The following is a 12,803-nucleotide window of genomic DNA, read 5'->3' as shown; positions in this document are numbered from 1 at the left end:
AAAGTGAATCAGTTATACCTATACTAATGTCCCCATATCTCTTCCTGACCTCAAGTTTCATCCATGTTGTTGCAAATGACAGGAATTTCTCTTTTGTGGTTGAATAATATTCCACCGTATTTACCTACCACGTTTTCTTTATCTATTCATCTGCTGGTGGACAGTTAGATTGTTTCCATATCTTGGTTATTGTAAATAATGGTGCAAAGAACAGAGGAGTACAGATATCTCTTTGAGCTTGTGATTTCAATTCCTTCAGATATATATCCAGAAGTGGGATTGCTGGATCATATGGCAGTTCTATTTTTAAATTTTTGAGGATCCTCCACACTGTTCACCATAGCAGCTGTACCAATTTACATTTCTACCAACAGTACACAAGGACTCTCTTCTCTCCACATCCTTGCTAACCCTTGTTATTCCTTGTCTTTTTTTTTTTTATAACGGGGTGAGGTGATATCTCCTTGTGGCTTTGATCTGTATTCCCCTGATGTTAGTGATGCTGAGTACCTTTCCATGTACCTCATGGCTATCTGAATATCCTCTTTGGAAAAATGTCTACTCATGTCCTTTGCCCATTTTAATTGGATTATTTGGTTATTATTATTTTTTTTTGCTATGGAGTTATAAAGAATTGCTTATATATTTTGGGTATAAACCCCTTACCAGATACACGGTTTGCAAATATTTTCTCCTTTCTGTAGATTGCCTTTTTCTTTTGTTGTTTCTTTTGATGTGCACAAGCTTTTTAGTTTGATGTAGTCCAACTTGTTTGTGTTTGCTTTTGTTGCTCGTGCTTTTGACGTTATATCCAAAAAATCATTGCCTAGAACCCTGTCAAGGAGTTTACCACCTATGTTTTCTTCTAGGATTTTTACAGTTTTATGGCTTACACTTAAGTCCTTAATCCATTTTGAGTGAATTGTTGTGAATGATGTAAGATAGAGGACCAGCTTCATTGAATCTATAGATGGCTTTGAATAGTATGGACATTTTAATAATTTTAATTCTTCCAATCCAAGAACACAGGATATCTGTTCATTTACTTCTTCAATTTCTTTCATCAGTGTTTTACTGTTTTCATCATATACATCTTTCACTTCCTTGGCTTAACTTATTCCTAAGTATTTTACTGTTTTTGATGCTATTGTGAATGAGACTTTTTTCTATATTTCTTTTCTAGTTCAGTGCATACGATGTCACCTTATTTGACCTGCTGATCTGATTTATTAGATATATTCATTCATAATATTGCATTATTCCTGAATTTACTTTTAAAATAGAGCAAACTATGATCAAGTAAACTCTATCAAAATCAACTTAAAAATAAAATGTACACTAAATAAGACCATTGAGCAAAACATTGAAATGAGCAGTGTACTCACTTTTATAGTGACAAAAAATAAAAGTAATGAAAAACAAAATGTGAATGTCTCACATGTATATGAAAGCTGTCAGTGCTGCCTACCTCCTGACCCTGGCCTTCCTTCAAAGAGATGTAATTTTTAAAAAATGAAAAGGAAGAAAGGAAGGGAGGAAAGGAAGAAGGAAGGAAATTTGCATTACTTTCTTACTTTGCCTTAAATACTTCTGTAAAAGAAGAGTTTTCATTTGACCAAACCTGCAAGACCTTGCAATAACCATAAGATCTGTGTTTTACCTCTAACTATCCTACTAGCCATGGACAGATTCTTCCCAGGCCCTAAATTATATTTGGAGAACAAATTTCTCTTTTCTGGAACTTGCTAATCAATGTCTCTTTTTAATCACATGCAGACTGTTGTGTGCTATGTATTTTCCTAAATTTACTGACCTTTAGGCACAACACTGAAACTGACTCTGTGTGAAGTCTGATGGTATTAATAGAAAACAATATGAATTTGAGAGATAAATTTCATATATGAAGGACTAGAGAAAAACTCAAACCCACACAACCATGGAAAATGATGCCAGTATCATTGGAGATGCTGAAAAAGACTTAATCTTTGTGAGGTATTAGAACCCATCAGAATAATAAATGAAAAGCCGGAACTTCCTGGTGGCGCAATGGTTAAGAATCCGTCTGCCAATGCAGGGGACACGGGTTCAAGCCCTGGTCAGGGAAGATCCCACATGCCACGGAGCAACTAAGCCTGTGCACTGCAACTAGTGAGCCTGCACTCTAGAGTCCGCGCTCTAGAGCCAGCGAGCCACAACTACTGAGTCCACATGCCGCAACTACCGAGCCCATATGCCACAACTACTGAAGCCCGCGCACCTAGAGCCCATGCTCTGCAACAAGAGAAGCCACTGCAATGAGAAGCCCGCGCACCGCAACGAAGAGTAGCCCCCGCTCGCTGCAACTAGAGAAAGCCTGCGCACAACAACGAAGACACAACACAGCCAAAAATAAATAAATAAATTTTAAAAATAAATAAATAAATGAAAAGCAGACTTTTCTTCTAAAACAAGCAGATCTCACCACGTACTCATGGTGGGGGTGTGGGGGGGATAGAATAATGAAAGCAGGTGAGCACGTATCAAATGTGCTCAAACACCCTAGGTAAGTCAGCATAGCCCACTGCCTGGGAGCACAGGTTTTTAAGTCAGAGAGACCTGAATTCAAGTCCTACCTCCTACAGTTACTAGGCTTATGGTCCCAGCTGAGTCATTGATCTTTCTGGCCTTCATTCTCATTTATAAAAAGAAGATAATAGCAGTAATTCTGCCATTGGGATGCTGACAGATTTGAATAAGACACGCCTTACATATAATTGTTTACTGTTATTACTGTCATTATTAATATTGGGAAATTACCTAGTCATTACCTAGAATATCACCATCAGCACCATTCAAAAACTGATTGGTAGTTTAAAACACACTAAAATGAAAAATTCAATTTCTAAATTATTTTTCTTAAAAACAAAGTGATTCACTTATGCTTTCTTTATTTGCAAGGGCCCCAGCATTTTCTGGTATAAAGCTGAGAGTTGTTTGGCTGAAATAACTAATCAGCATTAAACATACACCTTTTTTCCATATAATATCTTTATTTCTCTTTGCCCCAAATGAAGCAGCTTCCTCCAATGAGGACTGGAGTCAAGAAAAGCATCCATATCCTCAAACATTCTAGTAGATAGCAGAACTTCTTTCTTTTCCAGTACTTTTTAGCTGTGGGAGTAGACACCTCCTTAAACCACCCTGTCACTGACCTTCCAACTTCAGTCCCTAGAAGCAGCTGCAACACAGCTGGTAACACTCCCCTGGGCCTTAAGCAGCACAAGAAAGTTCATCACATGGTAGAGCTTTCTCCAGGGTGAAGAGCAAGAGACAGGAGACCCAGAGTCACAGCAAAGCAAGTGGAAATAATGAAACCTATCAGAGGGATGACTACAAGAGAGTACGTGAGGTCAGGATATGAAAACGGGGAAGGAAGCTACTGGGAGGGCTTCCTAGTGAATTCAAGAACACACCCTCTGCTTGCTCACAGGTTGAATTTCAAAGACCCACCTCTGTCCCTTTAGTAGGAAGGCCAGCAATTCCTATGAAAACAGATCTGAAGGCCACAGAAAATCCCAAGACCCATCTAAAAGGATACAAATTCAGTACCATAACTACCACATGAATTTGATTTGGCCTGCAGTGGTCAACAACCTTCACTTAGTCCAGTGCACTCTGGAAGATCTTAAGTGGAACATTCTCAGGGGAAAGTGCTAGCAAGTGAAAGTAAAGGCACTCCTTCAGGGACTTTATAGCAGTGACTGAGAGCAGAGCCAAGGCACAGCTGTCCTGAGGCCTGCAGGCAGCCAAGCTCACTCACCAGCCTCACAGCTCTTACACCTCATGTCTGTCCCTCAGCTCAACTCAGGTCACCACTGCCCAGATGCTCCATGTGCAAATGCTAGGGGTCTAGAGACGACAATCACGGTTAACAACAAACCCTTTAACAAAAGAGGCGGCAGAGGCAAACGCCCCCTCCATCACGCCCAACTCACCTTCACCAGGAAGAAGGACACGCCGTAGGTCCGGAGAGACCGGGCGAGTTTGACGTACTTGACCTTGGCTTCTATTTCGTTCATCTCTCCACAGTTCTTGTGCTCCTACAAACGTGACAGAGGCAAGGAACAGTTACTGCAGCTCTGACAACAGGTGGACTTTGTGAGAGGTGTTATTCCACATGGTGTCTATGCCTTTGTGGATGCATGTCCCTGCTGACCGAGGGTCAGAGCACACAGAAAGTGCTAATGCACAGTTTCTTAACTAGAATGTGAACCCAAATTCCCTATAGATTTCACAGTTATATGCAACAATTCATGCACATGCAGCATGGCAAGAACAGGGTCCATAATTGTAACCTAATTTTCAAAGGGCTCCACATTCCAAAAGGTTCAGGACCAACACGTCAAAGGAGAACTAGAAAAATGTTCTTGTCCTGGATTCTAACATCCAGGCAAAAGATAAAGTTTTCCAAAGAGCAGGATATATAAATGCCTGGACATCTCAGTGTGTGCAAACAATACTGGCTTTTAAAAAATGTTTTTATACACATGAAATTTATCTCTTCCGATTTATATTTACATTTCATTGCCAAAACACTTTGGTATTCTGGATTCACTAGAGTGATTGTTTCCTGGCAAAGTTGATGACAGGGCTTTTTTTTACTGGTTGCCTAGAATAGATAACTTTCTGAATTTTAGAATAAACCTGGATTTTAAAAAGACACCAGTTCCCAAATTCTGAGGTTCAAAAAACAAATCTCAGGATTAAAAAAAGCTGCTTGAAGTGTCTTCCTCAGTGCATTTTAATGGCAAATTGCCTTGTTTCAATGCTTCCAAGATAACGTCTCTGAAATTAAATGTATGCACATTTTTCTCAGAAGGGCTAAGGAACCTTTAGCAAGAAGGTATGGATTAAGATAATAAATCTGCCCAAAGTAGAACTGTCAGCTTCTTTACTCCGGAGTCACAAATCATTTATTATATAAGCAGAGAACATGCATGGGGTATGAAACTATCATGTGCAGAGGCCCCTCTTGGACTAATAAATGACGATAGGCTTTGTGGATGCATGAGGAGAATAAAAAAGTGAGGAGAATAATAAAGTGAGAAGAATAATAAAGTTCTGAACATTTCCAGTACCTGAAATATTCTCTTTTCAGCTCCTCTCTGCTTGATGTATTCTTTGGGCAGGAATTCCTTTAGACTGAGAGAGAGAGAATAAAAAAAAGGTAAGGCATTTATCATACTCTATAATGAGGAGGAAAGAAAAGAAACTTTTCATAAAACTCACAGTTAAGTCCCTAACTCTCAGTATTTTATGGTATAATTAATAACAGATAGCCATATCCCACAATGCTCTTAAATAAGATGCAAATATAAAACCAGTCCGATAAAAAGGGTCAAACTAACATATTCAAGAAGAAAGACTGTCCAGGATATACTGTAAAATGACAAAGTAAAGCGCCCAAGAGTGTACAGTATGCTAACCTTCGTGATAAAGGGAGGAAAATATCCTCCATTTTATACTGTTAATATGTATTTTTTAAAACATTAGAAGGATAAATCTAGTACTAATAAAAATGATTCTTAATGGAAAGAAGGAAAAAACAAGGGACAAGGGAACAAGAATGGAAATTAAACCTCTTAATTTTCCTTGTACTATAGTCTTCACTTTAGAACCAAATGAAATCACAAACGGGTAAAACACAACACCTAAAAATCTAAAGCAAATTGAAACAAATGAACCTAACAGTGTATGGCACCAACAGCCTAACTTTGAAAAACAGTCTTTTGACAATACCCATCCCCAGTGAGATATATCTTAAAGATAAAATGGACCATAGCAGACTTGTTAATTATTTCAAAACTAATATCTACTCTTCCCCCTAAATATATACACAAATATACACACTATAAAATTAGTATATTACATTATCTAAGTAGGTAGATATTATAGATAATTAGGATAAAGTAAATAAGTAATTATGTTAGTTGTTAGAAATCAAGATTTGTAGCATGAAATAAATAAAGCAAAAGAAGTTAAATGAAAACCCCGCAATCTTTCACCTGAATGCAAATATTGAGCTGAATGTCTGATTCATTTTTCTTTTTCTGAAAAAACTTTCTACTTGTGTCCACTGCAGAGGCTAAGGGCAAGGACAACCGGGTGGCAATGAGCACCCCCAGTGCGTCAGCCAGGTGGTCTTCCAACACCATTTCCCACTAAGAGGAATCCAGGATCCTTGGAGAAATGACTGATTCTAGCTTTGGGACAGGAGATGTATAAAATGTTCCTGGGGCTTCTTGTGCCTGAGGATCAAGGAAGTTATCAAAATGACATTGGACTGACATCAAGGGATAACCAATGGCCAAACATGGGGTGATTTTTAAAACCTCATACAAAAGAAGAGAGGACAGAACAATGTGCTCACTGACCAACTTCAACAATAATAACTCATGGCCATTCATGACTCACCTACTCCCTTACCCACATGCCCTCTCATGGATTATTTGAAGCAAACCCCAGACATCATATAATTAATTTCATGTGAGGGGCAATTTGAGCATCAGAAAGAATGAAGACTGCAGTTGGTCAAAACACAGGTACGTAAATTCAATAAAGATTCTTTGAAATAATCATTGATCACCTTAAGAGGTTGCTAGGGCACCAGCTCATACCGAAAATTGATAAAGGAAAAGAAACAAAGCTAATAAATGCAGAAGGAATAATAGAATTCCAAAATCATCATTTTACAACTCTTAATGAAATAGTCAATAGATCAAAACAAGCATGAGTGGCTGCTAAAACCAATAAGTAACAAGTTAATGGGGGACTTTATAACAGAAGGATCAGTCCGATCCAAACCCAATGATCAATTTTAAATGAGAGTGGGATAACCACACAGCATATGCCTTCTGACGGATAAAACAGGAAGTATACAGTACCACCTAGGAAGTATTCTTGGCAATAAAGAAAAAAATAAGTAAATATATAACTGAATATGAATTTCATTAAGAATCTAAATATAAATCTAAGGTTACAAAAAAGGAAAAAAAACCCTAATAGTTTAAAAAAAAGAGAGAGAAAGAGGAACACGGTAAGTGACACTACCAGGATGCAATGAGCCCAATCCCATCATTGTAAATATTCTAAAAATAACCCAGGTTTTTCACAAATAAATGGCTTGCTGGTAGAGGTGAAAAAGATGTCACACAGATTAACAGAGTTTTAAGAAACATATTTATTACAAAGCTACAGTAACAAAGATAGTATGGTACTGACATAAAAACAGACATATAGGTCAACAGAACAGAATTGAGAATCCAGAAATTAACCCTTACCTTTACAGACAACTGATTTTCAACAAGCGTGCCAAGACACTTCAGTGGGAAAAGAACAGTCTTTTTAACAAACAGTGATGAGACAATTGTATAACCACATGCAAAACAATGAAGTTAGACCTCCTATCTCACATGGCACATAAAAATTAACTCCAAATGGATCACTGACCTAAATGTAAGAACTAAATTAAATCTCTAACTCTTAGAAGAAAATAAAGGAGTAAATTTTTATGACCTTGGGTTAGGCAAAGACTTTTAAAATACAATACTAAAAGCATATGCAGCAAATGAAAAAAAAATAAACTGGACTACATCAAAATTTTAAACATTAAACTGCAAAACAAATCATTAAAAAAGTGAAGACACAACCCACAGAATGGGAGAAAATATGTGCAAATTATATATCTGATAAGGACTTGTATCTGGAATATATAAAACCTCTTACAACTAATGATTTTTTAAAAAACAATTAAAAATGGTCATAGGATCTTGAATAGACACTTCCCCAAAGAAGAGATAAAAATGGTCAAAAACACGTGAAAATATTCTTAACACCAGCAGCCATCAGGAAAACACAAAGAAAAACCACAATATCGTACCAGTGCATACCCAGTAGGACACTACAGTAAAAAAAACAGACAGTAAGGAGTGTTGGCGAGGTTATAGAGAATTTGGAATCTTCACACACTGCTAGTGGGAATGTAAAATGGCGCAGCTGTTGTGGAAAACAATTTGGTAGTTCCTCAAAAGATTAAACAGCAATTCTACCCCTAGGCATATATCTGGGAGAAGTAAAAACATATGTCCACATACACATTTGTACGTGAATGTTCATAGTAGTATTATTCATAATAGGCAAACGGTGGAAACAACTCAAATGTCCATCAACTGATGAGTGGATGAATAAAATGTAGTTTAGCCATACAATGTAAATTTATTTGGCAATAAAAAGGCATTAAGTATGATACATGCAACAATATGGAAACACTGTGCTAAGTGAAAGCAACCCATCACAAAGGACCACAAATTGTATGATTCTATTTATATGAAGCATCCAGAATAGTCAAATCTATAGAGACAGATAGGACTAGAGGTTGCAAAGGCTGAGGAAGGGAGAGGGGAACCTGGGGAATGACTGTTAATGGACACAGGGCTTATTGTAGGAGGGCAACAAATGTTCTAAAATTAGGTTGTGGTAATGGCTGCACAATCTTGTGGATACACTAAAAAACGCTGAAATATAAATTTTAAATGGGCCAATTGTATGGTATGCAAACTCCATTTCAATAAAGCTGTTTTTTAAAAAAGAAAAACACCAACCACTAGAGGCCTTGTTTGGATCCTGATATTAACAAAGTATAAAATGACATTTTTAATACAATGCAGGGGAGAATTTAACACAGACTGGGTATTAGATGTGAATAAAGAATTGCTGTTAATTTTGTTTGGTATTAGGGTGGATTTGCAGTTAGGCGGGGTTTCAATTATTTAAAAAAATTTTCATTGTCAGAAGAACATACTGAAGTACTGATAGGCGAAATGGTATGCCATCTTGGATTTGCTTTCAATACTCCAGCCAAAAAAGGGGGTGGGTCAGGTCTAGGTTCTGGCTACATTATGCCTTGAATCATGATAGCTCTTCAACCTGCAAACTACATCTGCAGACAAAAATTCTGAGTATATTTTCTGGAATGTCAGGGATCTAGGTTTGAGCACCACCAGAACACTCTGGCCTAATCAAGAGACCCCCACATCAGTCCACAGGAAGGAACCTAAGAAACATCTAGGCAGCAGCCCCTTAGATGTTATGACTACTGTTAAGCAACTTCAGGGAAAAAAGGTCTGGCTGAGAGAAGAATGGAAGGCAATGTCACAAAAGAGGAAGCTGAGTCACAGAGAGGTCAAGTGACTTAGCTGAGGTCACAGGACTGGATGGGAGCAGGGAGCCTCTGACCTCCAGTCCAAGAGCAGAATGCACGTGAACACAGGGCTGTTTCAGGCTCCCCCAGGAACACACTTAAAATGATAACCAGGAAGCATCCCCGAGGGGGCCACTGCTGTGAGCCTCTGGACAGCAGCTCCTATGCCATCAACAAAGGAGACCTTGCAAAGGTTATCAAAAACACCCAAAGAGGGCCTCATGCCAAGCCCACTCACAACGATGACTGCTACTAGAACACCAGATGGCAGCATCCAGTGGCCAGGCTGGAATATGTTGGGTATTTATGGCGATAAAGTTCTGTGTGTCCACAAGCTGCCCTCAACTCAAACTCTGCAAACTAACCCTCCCATTCTTTGGTAGGCATTGAACCTCCCACTCTTCAGTAGGTACAGAAACAACTTCCAGAAGCTTGCACCAGAGGTGTGACCCCTGGTGTTACAAGAGGCGATCTGGGGGGAGTTTAGTGTAAGGTATTTTCAAATAAGAAGTGAGTGTGTGGGTGTGCGTGCACGTGTGGGGTGTGTTCTTCCCCAGTAAATTGACAACGTGCACAATGTCAGCAGGGTGCTGAAAGGAGCTGGCAGCCTCCCATCACTGCCTGCCAGCCGGCGGTTCAGCAGTTCCAGCTCGGTTGTGTTTTTGATTCCCAAACCCAAGTATGGAAGGCTCCTAAGCATCTGCGGCAGACACACAAGTGAAATCTGTCAGCTTTCTCTGAGAAAATGGGTCAGATGGTCAAACCTGATTGGGAATTTTTCTCCTAATTAAGCAAGCTCTGACCAAGCAAAGTCCCTTGCACTGCCGCCTTAAACATTCCCACCTTAAAAGGGCAGCCTCCAAACCCTCTGCCAGCCTTGTGCATATCATTTTTTCAGAGTGCAATAATCACAGACCTCCTGTTTTACTAAGACGGCAGACTAGTCAAAGTTCTCACACTCTGAGATCCACGGAAGGTTGAAATCAGCCCAGAGACTCTTCTCTCATGAGCTCTACTTTCACTCTGGCCGAGTCAGCTGTATCTCTTCCCCCATCTATATTTATCTGCATTTGCTCCCCAATCTCGCCGCTGGCTGTATATCACATAATTATGTAATAAATCAATACAGCCCATAAACTGTTAAAATAGTCCAAAAGAGAGCTACTTAATGCTTCCTAATGGTAAATATTTACAAAAAGTTATTGAATTAGATATAAGCGAGACAAATGTAAAATACTGGAAGGAAAAAATTGTGAAAATTTAAAAACAGTCTGTCCTCCGAGTGCTTCATGATCATCTTTATATTCTCTTGTAGATGGTGTGGTTCATCCAACAAAGATAATGTGGGAACCTTAACTAGGTGACCCACACCAGGAAAAAACATTGGTCCGGTATCAAAAGATTGGCAAATGACAATAGCCCTGAGATGGAAACAACCTAAGTGTCCATCATTGGATGAATGGATAAAGAAGATGTGGCACATATATACAATGGAATATTACTCAGCCATAAAAAGAAATGAAATTGAGTTATTTGTAATGAGGTGGATGGACCTAGAGTCTGTCATACAGAGTGAAGTAAGTCAGAAAGAGAAAAACAAATACCGTATGCTAACACATATATATGGAATCTAAGAAAAAAAAATGTCATGAAGAACCTAGGGGTAAAACAGGAATAAAGACACAGACCTACTTGAGAATGGACTTGAGGATATGGGGAGGGGGAAGGGTAAGCTGTGACAAAGCGAGAGAGAGGCATGGACATATATACACTACCAAACGTAAAATAGATAGCTAGTGGGAAGCAGCCGCATAGCACAGGGAGATCAGCTCGGTGCTTTGTGACCACCTAGAGGGGTGGGATAGGGAGGGTGGGAGAGAGGCAGACGCAAGAGGGAGGAGATATGGAGACATATGTATATGTATAACTGATTCACTGTTATAAAGCAGAAACTAACACACCATTGTAAAGCAATTATACTCCAATAAAGTTGTAAAAAAAAAAAGATTGGCAAATGAATGCTTAAATTGAAAGTTAAAATATAGGGTTTCAGAGAGGTAGTAGCATAGATTCTTTACTTTAATTAACTTTTGGGGATTATCCAAGCAACAGTAAACCATGTTGATAGAGGGTTTTCCACTACTAATGGCTGCCGTTTTACTGAAAGGCAAACAATGTTTCAGGTGTTTTACATGCATAAATAGATTAGTTAAACTCTGACAAAAGCCCTTGGAAGAAAATATTCCAATATTCCAGTTTTTTATATATGGAACAGGAGGTTCAGTGACGCTAAGTAAGTTGTCCACAATCATAGCCAACAACTTAAGCCTCCTCTGTGGGCTCCAGAGACCATGCTCTTAGCTACTTAGCACCCTGGTCTCTCCAAGCTACCCTGTGATCAAAAGACGTATCATGTGATCAGTATTTGAGAATTTTCAGACAAAGAGAGGAATAAAATAACAGAAACACCCAATCAGATAATGGTAACAATGACCATAGTGTTGGCAGTCAATTTTTTAGAAATGCCAAGAGGCAGTGAAAAAGGGAAGGGGAATTTAATAAACACATCTAGAGGAAGAGGGATCTGGATTCAAATACAGCCATTCACTGAAAACTTCATTTTCTTATATAAATGTAAGCTGCTTCTATAAGTTATTCCAAAAGAGGCATTCTAAAGATGTTCTCCGGTCTGAAAATAAGTACACAAGTACGTGGGAGGCAGCCATGATTTGAGGAAAGGTTAACTGCTTCTCATCTGTCCCAGAACTGTCACCTAGTAGTCACACCACCACGGGCAACTCACCACCTCTCTAAGCTGATCTTATCACCTGAAAAGCAGATAGGATTCCTACCTAGGAGTGTTTTTGCTCATATGAACTGAAAACAATGGCTTGCCCCCTCATTCCTGGGGAATGAGGGCATCAATATGAACACACAAACAAAGCAGTGAAGAGCACATGGTGGAGGAATAAAGGGGAGGGAAGGTACCGAGGTACAGCAAGGACAGTATCACCCAAAAGACACTGGAACACCCAGGTTTCCTGAGCCCAATCTTTATGCTCAACCACCAAATGAGTAACAATAACATCTCAAATTTGGTATCACATAAAGTTCTCAAAGTGTGGTCCCAAGACCAGCAGCATCAGTACTACCTGGGAACATGTTAGATGTGTCCATTTTCAGGCTTTGCCCCAAACCCACTGAATTAGAAGCTCTGGAGGTGACGCCCAGTAGTATGTTTTAACAAGCCCTTTGGATGAGCCTGACATATGCTAAAGGTGGAGAACCACTGGCCCAGTGGGCCGAAAGCTCAAATGATGAAGTTGGATACATTGAATTTAAATCCAGACTCAAAGATGAAAATGTGTGTGACTTAGAGTATTGGTCAAGTCCTGGATAACTGAGGTGACGATGTAGGAGGAAGAAAGCACTGGATGAGTTGGAAAATAGTGACAGTGGCAAGAAGTGGAGAGTGAAGACAGCATGGGGAAAGCACAGGAAAGGGTTTGAGGGCCTCAGTCATACAGTAGTTCTGTGCTCCTGAACCAATCCCAATGCCCCTTAG

The 12,803-nt window shown here is 39.2% G+C and overlaps 1 protein-coding gene across 4 annotated transcripts in view; it reads right to left on the bottom strand.

Annotated features, from left to right (window-relative positions):
• TLN2 (talin 2) overlaps positions 1 to 12,803 on the bottom strand; it is a gene marked incomplete at its 5' end in the record, with an annotated part of 203,651 nt that overhangs the window by 173,057 nt on the left and 17,791 nt on the right. For all 4 annotated transcript variants that reach the window (XM_079698821.1, XM_079698822.1, XM_079698823.1 and 1 more), the window contains 2 exons: positions 3,975 to 4,079; positions 5,118 to 5,181. In XM_079698821.1, the coding sequence (XP_079554947.1) occupies positions 3,975 to 4,079; positions 5,118 to 5,181 (169 nt within the window). The remainder of the gene's footprint in view (positions 1 to 3,974; positions 4,080 to 5,117; positions 5,182 to 12,803) is intronic.

Source organism: Hyperoodon ampullatus, assembly GCF_949752795.1.
Source record: "Hyperoodon ampullatus genome assembly, chromosome: 3".
In the NCBI taxonomy this organism is placed as follows: Eukaryota; Metazoa; Chordata; class Mammalia; order Artiodactyla; family Ziphiidae; genus Hyperoodon; species Hyperoodon ampullatus.
This window is presented reverse-complemented; position numbering and strand designations above follow the sequence as displayed.